This window comes from Tursiops truncatus, chromosome 5 (genome assembly GCF_011762595.2).
Source record: "Tursiops truncatus isolate mTurTru1 chromosome 5, mTurTru1.mat.Y, whole genome shotgun sequence".
NCBI lineage: Eukaryota > Metazoa > Chordata > Mammalia > Artiodactyla > Delphinidae > Tursiops > Tursiops truncatus.
The window spans coordinates 123,948,883-123,965,229 of NC_047038.1; the positions used below are offsets into that span (position 1 = coordinate 123,948,883).

The following is a 16,347-nucleotide window of genomic DNA, read 5'->3' on the forward strand; positions in this document are numbered from 1 at the left end:
ACCTTCAGTTGGTCACTTAAACAGAATGCTCGGAGCCCGTATCTCCTTCTCTGTAAAATGAGGGAATAAGCCTAGGATCTTCAAGACCTGTCTTTTCTCTATAAAAGTTTATGATATTGGCTTGCCAGTGTGTTGGTAAGCAATTTATACTGACAATTCCATGACATTTTGAGTTTTGTGAAGTTAAGTGGATTAAATTGCTTTTTGGAATGCTAAATGCAACTCTACCTGTCAAACATCAGCTTGTCCTTTTCATGGCCTCGTAAAATAAGTTGTCCAAGGCTCATAGGTTGGACTCACTAATAGTCCACAGAAAAACATATATATGGAACCAGTATTTCATTTTAGAGTCTGTTGTATATATTTAATTTTGTTAGCATCATTTTTAGTTTGCAAATACACATTATTGAAAATTTGGGAAACACAGAAAAACGTTCAAAGAAAAAAATACCTATAATCCTGTCATTTTGTCATCCAGAGGTAACTTTAAAAAAGATTGATGTGTATACGACTGGAATTTTCTTAGCATAAATAGGATTTTAAAATAAGGATTCTAAATATATTTTTTTACTTAAAGCATAATGTTGCAATATCCATGTATTATTAAATAGACTTCTACAGCATCATTTTTTTAAATTTATTTTTTAATTGAAGTATAATTAAATTACAATGTTGTGTTAATTACTTCTGTACAGCAAAGTGACTCAGTTATACATATATATATATATATATGCACACATTCTTTTCTGTTATGGTTTATCACAGGATATTGAATATAGTTCCCTGTTCTATACAGTAGGACCTTGTTGTTTATCCATTCTCTGTATAATAGTTTGCATCTGCTAATCCCAAACTCCCAATCCCTCCTTCCCCCACTCCCCTCCCCCTTGACAACCGTAAGTCTCTTCTCTATATCCCTTATTCTGTTTCTGTTTCATAGATAGGTTCATTTGTGTCATGTTTTAGATTCTACCTGTAAGTAATATTGTATTTACCTTTCTCTTTCTGACTCACTTCACTTACTATGATAATCTCTAGGTACATCCATGTTGCTGCACATGGCATTATTTTGTCCTTTTTTATGGCTAAGTAGTATTCTATTGTGTATATGTACCACGTTTTTTTTTTTAAATAAGGCTGTGATGGCTAGCCCTTTTTTCCCCTTTATTTATTTTTTGGCTGCATCGGGTCTTAGGTGCGGCATACGGGATCTTTTTTGAGGCATGCGGGATCTTTTGTTGCGGCGCGCATGCTTCTCTCTAGTTGTGGCATGTGGGTTTTTCTCTCTCTAGTTGTGTGCGGGCTCCAGAGCATGTGCGCTCTGTAGTTTGCAGCACGTGGGCTCTCTCGTTGAGGTGCACAAGCTCAGTAGTTGTAGCACACAGGCTTATCTGTCCCACGGCGTGTGAGGTCTTAATTCCCCCACGAGGGATCGAACCCACGTCCCCTGCATTGGAAGGAGGATTCTTTACCACTGGACAACAAGGGAAGTCCCTGTACATCTTCTTTATCCATTCACCTGTCGATTGACATTTAGGTTGTTGACGTGTCTTGGCTATTGTGAATAGGGCTGCTACGAACATAGGGTGCATGTATACTGAGTCATTTTCAGTAGCTGCCTGGGAGTCAATCTCACGAACATACATGTTTACCATGTTCCTATTATTGAACATCACAATTGATTTCAGTTTATCTTTATATAAAAAATAACTCTCCAGTGAAAAATAGTCTATGTCTGTATGTATAACACATTCATGATTATTGTCTATTGCATAAGTTTCTAGAGAAGGAGATGATGGGCATATGATGTTCGCATGTAAGGTTTGTGTTATCTGAGTAACACTATTCTTTACCATCAGGAAGCAGATACATATACCAGTTGTGCCGTGTTTTAACCACCAGCAAATAATTTTTGTTAGAAATTGCTTAATTAAAATGATTTCACAGACTCATATATTGAAATACAAAAGTATGTCAGAGTATTTTCTAGAGCAAGATCTACAGACGTAGTGAACATAGTGTTAGGGAGTAGGTTTTTTTAAAAAAATATTTATTTATTTATTTATTTATTTATTTATTGGCTGTGTTGGGTCTTCGTTGCTGTGCGTGGGCTTCCTCTAGCTGTGGCGAGCAGGGTCTACTCTTCATTGCGGTGCACGGGCTACTCTTCATTGCGGTGCACGGGCTTCTCATTGCTGTGGCTTCTCTTGTTGCAGAGCACCGGCCCTAGGCATGCAAGCTTCAGTAGTTGTGGCTCGCGAACTCCAGAGCGCAGGCTCAGTAGTTGCGGTGCACGGGCTTAGTTGCTCCGTGGCATGTGGGATCTTCCTGGACCAGGGCTCGAACCCGTGTCCCCTGCATTGGCAGGCGGATTCTTAACCACTGCACCACCAGGGAAGTCCCAGGGAGTAGGTTTTATCATCACACCTATACTGACAGCTCCACCAAACACCATAAATACCCTTTATACACAAAATAAGTGTCCATTTCAGTTACATCAACTAATCGCTAATTCATTCAAATAGATACTCAATTAGTTAAAAATCCAGCTATCAAGACTTCTTTAAAAACTAGATTCACTTATTAATGAAACTAACTAAAAGTCCTTAAAAGGTTATAAAGTTTACATATGCTAAAGAAAAATAATCAGTCATCTGTTATTAAGAAAAGGCTCAATGATTTTATCAATTCCCATGCTTCATAGTCACTCACAGCCTTGGTGTAAGGATGTAAACATATATTATTTGAGATAAGTTGCCCAAAGTAATTTTTGGAGCTTTACTAGGTAAGGGGATTTTTTTTAAAACAACACTGGCTAAGGAGAGGAGAACACAGTCCTATTTTCTGAATAGGTAAATAGATGTTGATAATTCATTTTATTTGTCTCTGTGCTTAGATTCTTCAGCTCTGCAATGCAATTTTATTTTATTTTTTTAACATCTTTATTGGAATATAATTGCTTTACAATGATGTGTTAGTTTCTGCTTTATAACAAAGTGAACCAGCTATACATATACATATATCCCTGTATCTCCTCCGTCTTGCGTCTCCCTCCCACCCTCCCTATCCCACCCCTCTAGGTGGTCTCAAAGCACCAAGCTGATCTCCCTGTGCTATGTGGCTGCTTCCCACTAGCTATTTATTTTACATTTGGTAGTGTATATATGTCCATGCCACTCTCTCACTTCGTCCCAGCTTACCCTTCCCCCTCCCCGTGTCCTCAAGTCCATTCTCTACGTCTGCATCTTTATTCCTGTCCTGCCCCTAGGTTCTTCAGAAACTTTTTTTTTTCTTTTTTAGATTCCATATATATGTGTTAGCATATGGTATTTGTTTTTCTCTTACTGACTTACTTCACTCTGTATGACAGACTCTAGGTCCATCCACCTCACTACAAATAACTCAATTTCATTTCTTTTTATGCCTGAGTAATAGTCCATTGTGTATACGTGTGAAATGATATCCAGGGTCTCTTATAGCTTTGAAGTTTTTGATTTTTTTATGGTCACTTGGGATACAACTTTTATGTGTTGTGTGTGGTTTGTGTGTCTCTGTGTGTATGCACATATGTTTAATTCACATTTTATTTTTTATCTCTTTCCAGTAAACGGTGGCTGGTCTACCTGGACAGAGTGGTCCGTGTGTAATAGCCGCTGTGGACGAGGGTATCAGAAGCGCACAAGGACCTGCACCAACCCAGCCCCACTCAATGGTGGTGCCTTCTGTGAAGGGCAGAGTGTGCAGAAAATAGCCTGCACCACGTTATGCCCAGGTAAGCAACCCAGCGCTCTCCTTCCAAATGTCTCCTCCCATTCTAGAAATGTTTTAGGGTATATATACAAATCTTTAGTCTTTTTTTTTTCTTTTGGCTGTGTTGGGTCTTCATTGCTGCTCACGGGCTTTTTCTAGTTGCAGTGAGCGGGGGCTACTCTTCCTTGCGGTGCGCAGGCTTCTCATTGTGGTGGCTTCTCTTGTTGCAGAGCACAGGTTCTAGGCATGCGGGCTTCAGTAGTTGCAGCACACGGGCTCAGTAGTTGTGGCTCACAGGCTCTAGAGCCCAGGCTCAGTAGTTGTGGTGCACGGGCTTAGTTGCTCCGCAGCATGTGGGATCTTCCCGGACCAGGACTCGAACCTGTGTCCCCTGCCCTGGCAGGTGGATTCTTAACCACTGCGCCACCAGGGAAGTCCCACAAAGCCTTATTCTTCGCAGGAGTGTGTGGTAAACATTATTTAAATCCATCATCCCATTCAGTGCTTACATTGCTGGGACCTCAGGTCTTTTCCCCCAAAAGAGTATTTAACTTTATTACCCTAACATACAAAATAGTATAAAACAAGAGATTAAACACACATAAACATAATCCCTCTCTATTACTCAACAAAACTGTTGGAACCAAGATTGCAGGATCTGTAATTCAAGGCATTTGAGCAGCATTGAAAGCCACACATTTAGGATAACAACCTTGATCTCCAGAAAGCCATGGAAATTAATTGGAACTGAAATTTAGAAAATGTTTTAGGTGAAGTACTTGATATTTGGTGTCAGTTTCTGGGCAAAGGCAAATAAAACATCTGGAATGAATTAAAAGGAAGTCTAAGCTTTCTGACACATGAGCTAATGGATTTTGAAAATACAGTGCAGTCATCTATTATCTGTACATGTTGGTCACCTATTTTTGAGTTATTTGCAATGGTACCTATAGCAAGATTGCATCCCTTTGCCTCTGAACATCTTTCTGTGCTATCTCATGTTGTCCCAAGGTCTTATCCTGTGGGAAATTGAAGTTAATATTTGCCAAAACCAAAACCCACTAAAATGTCCAATTATAAAATATATTAAAAAAATTAAGCTAAAATTATTTTGAAATAACCCATAAATTTATTGTATCCCATTGGGGTAGCTATTATATTGTCACTTTCATTATTTAGATACAAAGACTACTTACTTCCCTTGATTGTGCCTAACTTAGGTCAGGTTCATCCTTTTAGTAGAACTTTCTCAGAGATGGGTTGGAGAAGTGAACTGGAGAGAAAACCATAATACAAATTTTATATTCCTGTTTTCATTTCCGAATATCAAAACAGTATCCCACACTGAACCCTTTGAGAGCTTTTATTTATGGAACAAACTTTGACACTTAGCTAGGCTAAGTATTTCAGTATTTTCTCTTGTACGCTCCTATATTTTGTCTGCATACTGACTCCCACAATTAGAAATGCACTGAGCATTTAGTTGAAATAGAAATGTGTATTTGTGTGTGTACTTTGGGATGGTCTAGGTCAAAGCAAATGTCTTTTCTTCAGATGGCTGGGAGTTGCTTATATAGCTAACTGTACAATTGAAATATTAATACTTTCATCATTTTTTCATGTGGGCATATTTATATCTCTATACATATTATGCATAATACATATAGTTACACAATAATTTGAATATGAAATCACACAGATTTCCCAAACTATGTAGATTATTAAAATTGATCTAATTTCTGTCAATATGTAGGTATAACACGTGTACATTGCATGTTCAATAAATGATGTTTGTGATTGTCTTACATTGAATCCTAGATGATTATTTATGTATTTCAGGGAAATTTTTAAAAATTTAACTCTTATTTTCATATTTTCCTCTTATTTATGTAAGAACCTTTAAAGAATGTACTAGAGTATTTAAGTTATGTGTTTTTAAAATAGAGATATCTTAGCTCTTTATCACTGAAGTTTACTAACAAGTCAAGCACAAAAATTAAGAAGAAAGTGAATCTATTCTAAATGACTGAATCACAGGAATTCAGGAATGTGAATTAATCCACATTAAGGAATGTGCTTAAATATTATTTTTAAAATAAAAATAGCAACATATATCATCAAATAATGGAATGAAATCATCAAATAATAAACGGAAAATAATATAGACTTCAAGAAGTCATTGCAGAAGATGTTAGAATCAAGCAGCATGGATGAAAAAATAAAAAGAGTGTATAGGATGTAGATGAGGGATGCAGGTGGATGGATGGATGGATGGATGGATGGATGGATGGATGGATGGATTTCTTCCACACTCTACCAGCCTCTTCTCCTGAACCCCACAGAGGTTTACTTGCACTACCCACATTACATTATGCAGGAAGGAATCTTGGATCCAAAAACAGGTTCCCTAATTTTCAATCCAAAATCCAGACATTTCCCCTTTAATAGAAAAAACACCAGGATTTACTTTTATGCAGCTCCTGGTGACAGCTTTGGTTTCTGTGTGTCCCATTAAGCTTCCGTTTGCTTGGTCAGTGAAGAAATAGTCACACACCTCGTAAGGGAAGTTCGAAGAGCCCACACAATGTACGTAGAGCATGCACTACTTCAGCAGTTAAAATGAAGGCAGTGTTCCTCGGCGGGGGGGGGGGGGGGCGGGGGGCGGGGGGCATTTTCTTCAGTGTTTGGTGTGGTTTTGTTTCTGCTTGTGCTCTGCTCCTCTCTGCCCTCAAAAAGTTCCTTCTCCCTTTGACCCGATGCTGGTTTTTGTGTGGCAGTGGATGGCAGGTGGACCTCATGGAGCAAGTGGTCAACTTGTGGGACCGAGTGCACGCACTGGCGCAGGAGGGAGTGCACGGCACCAGCCCCCAAGAACGGAGGCAAGGACTGCGACGGCCTCGTCCTGCAATCCAAGAACTGCACGGATGGTCTGTGCATGCAGAGTAAGTCTATTTGAGCAAACGACAGACACTGGGGAGGTCTGGGGTTTAACCATTTGGATTTCTTTAAAGGAAATATCAAAAAATAAAAATTTCTTACACAAAAATGCAGTACTATACCAATATCATGGGTCTCTGTCAAAATTGAAAAAAATGAATCTCCCAGAACACAGTATGAAAAATAACTGTATCCAGTTAACAAATGACACACACAGTATTGCTTTTCCATGAGCAAAAAGGGATTTAGTTGTTTCCATGGAGGGGCTGTCATTCTTTTCAGGGCAGGGAAGTGCTACTCAGTTTTATTATAGTGCACAAAAGGGCACCCTAAACTCCTCATAGAGTCACATGACTTCCAAAAAGTAAGCTATTTATTTCTAATTCATGGCTGTTACTGAACCAGTGTCCATGAAATTTAAAATATATGTATAAGGACAGGAAATATTTCTGCAAGTAGATTTACCAGTTTACAAGTGTTTAGTGTGAACATCTTCACAACACCTTGAAGATGCTGGGTTTGGTATTAGAAATTATAACATTTATCTAAAGGGACTAATGTTTATAAAACATAAATTTTTAAAAATGGGTGTAGACGATTGGCTCAAGAATATAATAGGTGCTATAAGCTAAATATTCCATATTTTTCATGGCCTTTTTCCTTAGATTTTCTTAATGAGATGGTTTGATTTGCATATTTGCAGACTCTCACTCCTCTATTGAGGAGCCCTTAGATGTACAAAATTTACCATCCCTTTTATGACCATGAATTAAGGTACTAAGAATTGTTCTGAAATCACACCTATAACAGACGAATGGATCAAACAGAGTGCTGTCTTTGCATCTTACCTAATGGCAGCCAAATGTTGACATTTCTTATAACACATTACAGATTGCTTGTGGAATATATTTGTATTTGTCATTTAAGAATAAGATATTTTCAGCACATTTATGAAATTCTGTTTACTTTCCAGAGTCTATACACACAGGGACCTTTAAAAAGAAACCTTACTTAAAATACAAATAGGTAATTACATTGCTGACACAGAATAAAAATCCAGTGGGCCTCTTATTTTTCTGTCCACGGTACATGGTATTCTTTGAGAACAGACTGCAGCTGGGTGTAAAGCATAGCTTCTGGTTGTGATTTGGGAACGACTGCTGTGCATCTGAGTTTGTACCAGAAACACAGAATGAAAAGCATACAGCTCTTTTACTAACCATTTATCCAGAGATCCAGGGTTTGTTCCTCTTGGTGTTAGTCTGAGTTGACGATTAAAATGAAAACATACCATACACAAGTTATTTTTTAACATTTTTATAATTTAGTATTCTTGTAGTGCTGAGCAAATTGATTCATGTGATTGAAAGTAGCAATATTTGAAGTTTCTCTCTGTCACTCCCTTTCTCAATATTATACTTTTCAACTTTGGGTGATTTAATGCCTACTGTTTCTATTGTGCATAATTTTAAATTCCTAAAGCAACATATTTAACAAGGAGTACAATGCTGCAAGATGGAACATTGGGCCTTTTATTACTTACACAAATGACACATTATAAATTATGACATTTGTCAAATACAAGCATGAAATATTCAAGTTAAGACTTTCATGACATAGCATCCCCTTAGCATCTAGCCGATTTCTTACAGCATTAATAGAATTTTTTCTAATGATTGGATGTTTACCAATAATGATGGCATGAGGTGTGTGTGTAAGTAAGGAAAGGAAATGAGGCTACAAGAGGTGTTATTTGTTTATTTATCAAGTCTCCTATTAGCCTGGAACATTTGGGTGTTTGAATTAATTAGTTAAAAAGCTGTTTCCTTTCATAATTCTGATTTGCTGTAGTAACAGTCTCTACTAGGTCAATAAACTCTTTCATCTGCCCTGCTGTATCTACTCTAGTGCAAAGGAGAACTGTAGTTTGTGCTATTATTGATTTCCTCAGTGATAAAAACCTCAGATACTGTTGCACTGAATGATTATAGTATTTTACAGTGAAAGCTATAGTTTCTGTTTACCAGTAAGCTGGGTGTTTCTGGCATAGTATTGCTGACAAAGTTTTGCAAAGAAATGATAATGTTCTTGGTCCTTATTTTGGAAAACAAAAGGCTTTCTGATAGTGTAAGTACCAAACTTGTAAGAGGGACATGGTCTGCATTAAGAAAAAGAATGGGAGTAGAAAAGAGCTAGAAACTTGCAGTTGACAATTAGGAGTTATCATTTAATGTTTATGTACTTTAGGAAAATTAGTGTCTTCAATGCACTGATAATATTGCAATACTGATAAAGAGCTATTTATCTCAAAGTAAAGCTAGCCTACTTACCATTGGACTAGGGAGGCAGTACAACCTCTGAATCTACTCATAATTGTCTACAAATGATTTGGATATAAATGTAGATATACTGCTAGGAAGGAGAAATTTGGAATTCATAATGGATGTCAGTAGAATTCAGAGTTACGTAGATAACACAGTGTAGTATATTTTAAAAGTCAGATTGGTACTTAAGAGCAATACAATGTGAAATATATAGAAAATATTGCTTCAGTGTTTATTCACTAATTTGTTCAAAATAATATTCAGACATATTTCTTCCTTAGCCATTTCTCTCATTATAAATACCTTTGACTCAAAATATGTAGAAATATTGGATAAAATGTTTATACTTAAAAGACATACACACATTTGGAGTGTGTGTGTGTGTGTGTGTGTGTGTGAGAGAGAGAGAGAGAGAGAGAGAGAGGGGGCATATCAAGCTCAAAAGAAAGAGAAATCCTCAAGTGGCAGAAATGAAGTAGGAACTCAAATCTAGAGAAGTATACCTCTGTGAGTGGACACCAGAATAACCAAGAGGAGCATTAGACATGGATGTAAGTCCTAGGGATTAGGCTTTAGGATTTCAGTTCTGAGGCTGAGAGTTGAAAGCCAGAACCTTGAATAAAACTGGGTCTCATAAATGGCTGCTCTCACCATGAAAAATAACTAGAAATTTTTTACCCATCAGCCCAGCAAAGCTACAGGAAAATTCACGGTAGAGAAGAGAAAAATGAAGTCTTCACTTAAACCTGTGATAAAACCACACTCCGACACCCAGTTCTGGGTATGGAGTCTAAGATACAGTACAGGGAACAAAAAGCAAAGTATGTGCAGTTTATAAAGTTAGTAAAACTGGGGTACCAGCGGAAGTGAACAGCAAGCCATTTTCTAGAGTTCTTTTCACAACCCAAGTGCATTGGTCTATGATAAAGATAGCCCACTCCTGAAAATGAATTTACAACATAAAGTTTTGTATCACCCAAGGGAATAGTCTGCTGTAAGAGAGAGTTGGCAACATAATAAATAGGTGAGTTAGTACTTTAATAACATGGACTCCTACAGCAATCTGAGTGAGGCTATAAAATAAAAATTAAAAGACAGACTATTTTTAAAAGGAATATAAGCACAAATGAAAGAGAAGAATATTATAAAGAGGACAGACAGATTTGGGGAAAAATCAAATGGAATGTGATCCATTGAAAGTTAGAACTCAATGGAAAATTAAACATCAGATCAGATCAGAGACAGCTTTAGATAAAGCTGAAGAGAAAATTGGTAAACTGGAATGTAGATCTCATGAAACTTTTCAGAATACAAGGAGGAAAGATAGATGAGTGATTATATAAAAGGTAGGTTAAAACACATGGAAGATAGAATGAAAAAGTCCCACTTTTGTTATTCAAGAGAGCAAAGTTTAAAGTTTCTGAGATAATCAAGATTAGAGCTTACTACTCACAAACTCTTAATGAATAAACTACTAAAAATATGAAAATCGATTCTTTAAAAAATTGAGGGACCAGTTAAGGGGCAGTTAAAAATAAAATGGAACTATAAATGGCATTAACACAGAATATGGGAAGGTGTAATCTAAGTTAAAAATGTTCTAATTTTTGAGTGTTGTTCAGGAAAAGAACAGTAATACTACTTGTGTTAAGCTTTACTGATTCAAGTGTCCCAATTAAAATGTTAAGACTGACTACACACATAAAGGTTGAATATATAAATTCAAAATAAGATTTTTAAGGGCAGAAAAGGAGCAAAAAGGAAAGAAAAAGTATAGTTAAATGAAAACAAATAAGATGGTATATATTAGGGATTATCATATATCAAGGATAATAATGTAAATGAATTAAATTTACCTGTTAAAGGAAATTCAAAATTACAGGAAAAATCCAGTTTTACATTGTTTATGAGAGACATACTTAAATCACAATTATAGAGAAATATTGAAAGTTAAGAAATGGAACTTACAGTGTAGTTCTATCTTTATTTTAAAATGTCCAATTAATGGCTTTGACTATCTAATTGGGCCATTCTTAATTCCATTTCCCATTTTGCCTAAGTAACACAGAGATTGGTTTTGCTCATAGTTTTAATTTAGATACTTTTTTTCCCTTAGACTTTATAGTTTTTAGAATGTTTAATTTTTTTTTCTTTTTTTTTGCGGTACGTGGGCCTCTCACTGCTGTGGCCTCTCCCACTGCGGAGCACAGGCTCTGGACGCGCAGGCTCAGCGGCCATGGCTCACGGGCCCAGTGGCTCTGCGGCATGTGGGATCTTCCTGGACCGGGGCTCGAACCCACGTCCCCTGCATCGGCAGGCGGACCCTCAACCACTGCGCCACCAGGGAAGCTCCTAGAATATTTAATTTTTTGTTGGATAATTAAAAGTTTTCTAAATTGTTTACCAAATTTTTTGTGTAAGACATCTTAAAAATACAGATATTTCCTCAATGCCAACTGAAGTTTTTAACCAAAAGACTTCGAGGTTATTTATTTACAAAATTATTCAATATTTTAAAGATATAATAATGCTAAATGTTAGCAAATGTGCACTAAAGTAGAATCTCTTGTATTTTGCAAATGGGAACACAAATTTTTGTGATTATTTGAGGAAGCAGTTTGACAATATGAGTTAAGAGCTTTAAAATTATTCCTCTCCTTTGATCCAAGAATCCTGTATCAGTGAATAAGTTTTAAGTAATTAACATGAATACCTAAAATATATGTGCCAAATACGTTCATATTCTTTGTAAGTTTATTGTAAAAAACACAAAAGTCCAATACTAGAGCAATGATTAAGTAATAAATGCTATTTCCATAAGGTGGAATATCATATAGCCACTAAAATATTTATGGTGGTTTAACATGGAAAAGCAGAATATGGATTTATGTATGCATTCAGTCATAACTATATAAAAGTAAGCTTAGGGAAAAAGATGAATGAAATTTATTTATTTACGCTAGTGAGATTACAGGTAATTTTTTTCTTTTTCAATATGCTTTCAATTCTCAATATTCTTTAGTATTTCATTATGCTTATAATTGTAAATGACTTTTTAAAAAGGAGTGTTGAGGATTGGCTAGAACAACTGCATGATCTTGGAAACAGGAGTCTCATTTCGTTATTTGAGTTGTAGTAATATCACTGATCTGTCCTGGGAATTTGGTCACATTGATTCAAATTAGATTAGATTTAGATTAGGTTACATAAAAAGTAATTGCATAAAATACTTGTATAAAATCCTAGTTGTATAAAATCCTTGGTGGCAAGAGTTACTTATAGCCAGTAAACCAAGTACATATACAAAAGGATTGTGAAGACATGGGGATTTGGAACTGAATTACAGTTTTGCATTATTTCCTAGTTGCTTATCATATACATATCACTCTGTCCTTGCAACCATACTTATTCTTAAACTCTTTAGTAAATTGGATTCATTATGTGATGCTATATAATTTCATTTGTGAAAAAAGGTCATGGTCTTTAAGCAATTTCAGAAGCTCCACTAAATTTTTAAGCTGTCCAAACACATTAGTTATTGAAGTATAACATGTATCATGTATATATTACACTGGGTATATCTTCAGTGGTCTGGAAAAGTACTTACACTGGAGACACCACTTTCAAATTAAGAACTTCCAGGAATTGGTGTTATTTCACTAGAATACATTGTTAAAGGATAATTAAAAACTGTTAAGCGTCACTTAATATACCAGAAAGAAGTTGGGCATTATTGGTTTATAAGCACATTGCTAATTAGAAAACAAAATTTAATATTGGAGTTCTTAGGTATGCTAAGAGATACGGATTGCATTGAACAAGAAAGGGTAAATGACTTGGAGTGTGTTTTTCACTACTGAAAATAAGCACACATGTCTGGTATCTTGGATACAAGAAAGTTAACATTAATAATAGATAAGACCGTTTTTTACTTAACAATACTATAGAATAGTGTATCTTATTCAGAAGGCAGTAATGGAAGGTCTCTTGTGCTGCGTACCCATTTAGGTTTCTTTATATCATCTCTAAGATTATATGAAAGTAGCTCCAGTTCTTGCCATATGGTTTTGAAATAGGATTTGCATAAAATGGTTTAGGGGAGAAAGAGAGCGGACACACTAGACACAGAAAGAGGTACAAGAGAATAAAAAAAAGCACTTAAGACAATCCCCCAAACTGCTAAGCCAATAAGCGTATTTACCATTTATGTTGAAATACGACTGTATTACCAAGACCTGATAACTTTTAACTTTTATAATCTTTCTAATGAATTTGTAGTAAGATCTGCTCTGTTATGGTTGGCATATAATGGTTTAATCCATGCTTACCTCTTACTTTTGAAAATAGCAACCTAAGGACTATATATGTGGTTTGGTCCAGAAATGGTACATATTTCTGGTATATACTTATGTATATACTTATACTTATGAATACACTCAAGTAGATTATTACGTTACCGCAGCTCTTCCTACAGACTTTGGTTTTTAATCCCATTTGAAGATTGGAGTCTCACATAGAGATACGTAAGAGTTCAAATCTGAATTTAGAATTACTCCTTCTTGCTGAAGAGGGTTTATGCCACAGTAGACAAATTAGAAATTGCAATTTACAAACAAGAACTGCCTAGAATTGTGCCTGCATCAGTGAACTGCCTGACTTTGGGAAATTAAAATGTTATGCAGTCTGCAAATTTAGCACTTTCTACTCATTAAAAAATTTACAGGTCACCCTGCTCTTCCATTAATTCTCACTTACAGACGAAGTGGCAGAACTCTGTGTGTGAATTGTAGTCTGGACACACTGCATACCAGGGCCCCCAGAATCCCAGGTGCATTTAATGTGAGGAAGTAATTTACTTTACAAATAGGCTGCTCTTCACTTTAGCCTGGTGCGTTTATCACCGCTATGGTAGGCGTTTGAGAAGGCGTTAGTCAGTTTCCAGTGAAATTCTTGTCAACACAGCAGTTTGATAGGAAAGCATAATTGTGAGTGTCAGACAGTGAGTGCTTTTATCTATAGTTTGGAAGAAGTTGATGTCATAGCTGTGTTTGTATAGTCCTTGATATGCGTAGTGTCCCAGCTGGCAAATAAATATTCTGTCCGTGGACTGGCTGCCCAACACAGTGCTCTGCTGTCTCCGGTATAATGAGTGTGGTTTACTTTTTCATTTTTTCCTTTCTGGTAAAACATTTTCCTGATTTTGAAAGCACGGATGTGGTTAGGAACTTTAGCCCGCAGAAACCTGCTGAACACCTAGGGAGCCCCAAACAGATTGGTGTGAGAGGACAAATGCAAAGTCTTCAGCTTCCAGGATGCAAAGTAAACTCCAAGGGGATTAAGAAGGGTACCACCTTTGACAACTGCAGCAAAGCTAGGACTCCTTCAAGATTACATAGGGGCAGGCCAGCGCTTTTGCTTGTTTTCTTTTTGCCTAAAAACCCAGCAGATAGGGTGATGTATGCTAGGAATTGGCCTCTTTACTTCAGGACTTTTCATCACTTTACTTTTTCTATCAGATGTCTTTAATACTATGGATTTATTTATCACTGCCTTTGGATTTAATAATTTATCCTTTTTCTGAAGGAGCGTTGATGGGAATAGAAAATACTGCACTGAAAACGCTTGGGCAGCTGATCTGTGGGTTTGATTTTACTCAACTGTTGGATTAAATTTCAGACATTTATTTGTCACCGTCTGTGGGTCACGAGATAAGGGGTTTATATTTGAGATGTCCATTCCCTGCTGTTCACTTTCAGAAGGGTGTGGTTGTCAATGTTAGGAACAGGGCTGTGGATCAGTTAGTGAAGCATGGCCCACTGTCCTGTGAAAGCTGGAGCACAAATTACCGTGGCAATTTAGATAACTGACATCAGTGATACGCAAATGTTCTTTTCAATTTTTGTTGTCATGTCCTAGGATTTATGTATTCATTTATTTGGAGTTCCTTAAGCCCTTGTCAATAAATAAACCCTCAGAAGAGTGGTAAATTATAATAAATGACTGTGAGGGTCTTTGACAGACCTGACCTTTGACATCATTAGTGCAGTCCTGATGGGCTGGTTAGATAAGAACCAACCTAAAAGAAAAAAAAAATCTGGTCATGTTTATTTTGAATAGCCCTTGAGGTTTTTAATGAGAACATTTGCATCAGAAGAAATGTAATTGGAATGAGAAAAGTCACATATGTTGGCTTGGTGTAAGGTCACTGGCAAAATGAAAGACCAAGCAGCCAGGTCAAGGAGAGAGGAAAATCCATGGAGAAGAGAGATTCTTCTAATGCTAGGGTCATAAAAGTGAGGACAGATCTTCTGAAGTGGCCTATTGTACTTCAGATAGATAAATATTCTAAAACTAACCAAAAGCTTGATGATTTAAAAACAAGGACTTTTACAGAACACACTTAATGCTTTTATAAATTAGAATTGAGTTATGTCATATTCATAATTTATATACTACTCCCCATATGAGATATGAATTCAGCATCTATTTTATTTAATCCTCACAATATCATAAAATCTGTCTACATGTATTAAGGCCATAGACACAGCTCCATATTGAAATATAATAAGTAACCTTGAAGGCAAGCAGGAACACCGTAAAAAAAACTCCACCCATCTTCCTTTTGGCTACAAACTTGATAGCTAATCTAAAGACAGAGTTAATTCCAAGACGGCTACATAAAGACTTTCCTTTTATGTCTCTCTTAAATCTGGCTCAATGGTTCTCAAACTCTAGAGAGTGTAAAAATTACTGTATCATATATATATTTTAGTTTAAAGGAATTGCAGATGGAATTTTAATTTTATTCACTTTCCACCTAATATAATGACTTAAGGCCCTGGCATTAATTGCTTCTAACTCCGATGTACTATGTTAGACGTGGCAAAACTGAAGCAAAATTGACCTGAGTTCAACTTAATAAAACTCAAAAGGTACAAAAAATAATCTTACAAACAGAACTTTGGATATCCCGCTAATAATAGCTCTATCTTGGTAAGGAAGGAACCGAGGCATAAAATTGAAAGAGCCCACCAGCATCCACAAGTTAGTATAAGAGCCAGTATATGAACCCACATCTGTCTCATTTTGAAATAAGCCTTTTTCCATGTGGGCTCTTGGAGGCTGAAAGCAAGTGGTGATCAGCTTTCAATGTGCTTTCATTGCTTTAAAATGTGATTTTCTTCTTATGTGTAGTGTCCTTTCAATTTTTGATGTTTATTCCTTTTTTTCCTGTTGGCATCATTTTTGAGGGAAACAATGTTTCTCTTTTAAATATTTACATTTATGGTAGGTTCTGTGCCAAATACAAAGTGATTATCATACATTAACAACTACA

The 16,347-nt window shown here is 36.3% G+C and overlaps 1 protein-coding gene across 1 annotated transcript in view; it reads left to right on the plus strand.

The window, feature by feature from the left end:
• UNC5C (unc-5 netrin receptor C) overlaps positions 1-16,347 on the plus strand; it is a 160,807-nt gene that overhangs the window by 93,787 nt on the left and 50,673 nt on the right. The window contains exons 6-7 of the mRNA XM_073804679.1: positions 3,605-3,772; positions 6,528-6,692. Coding sequence (XP_073660780.1) covers positions 3,605-3,772; positions 6,528-6,692 — 333 coding nt within the window. The remainder of the gene's footprint in view (positions 1-3,604; positions 3,773-6,527; positions 6,693-16,347) is intronic.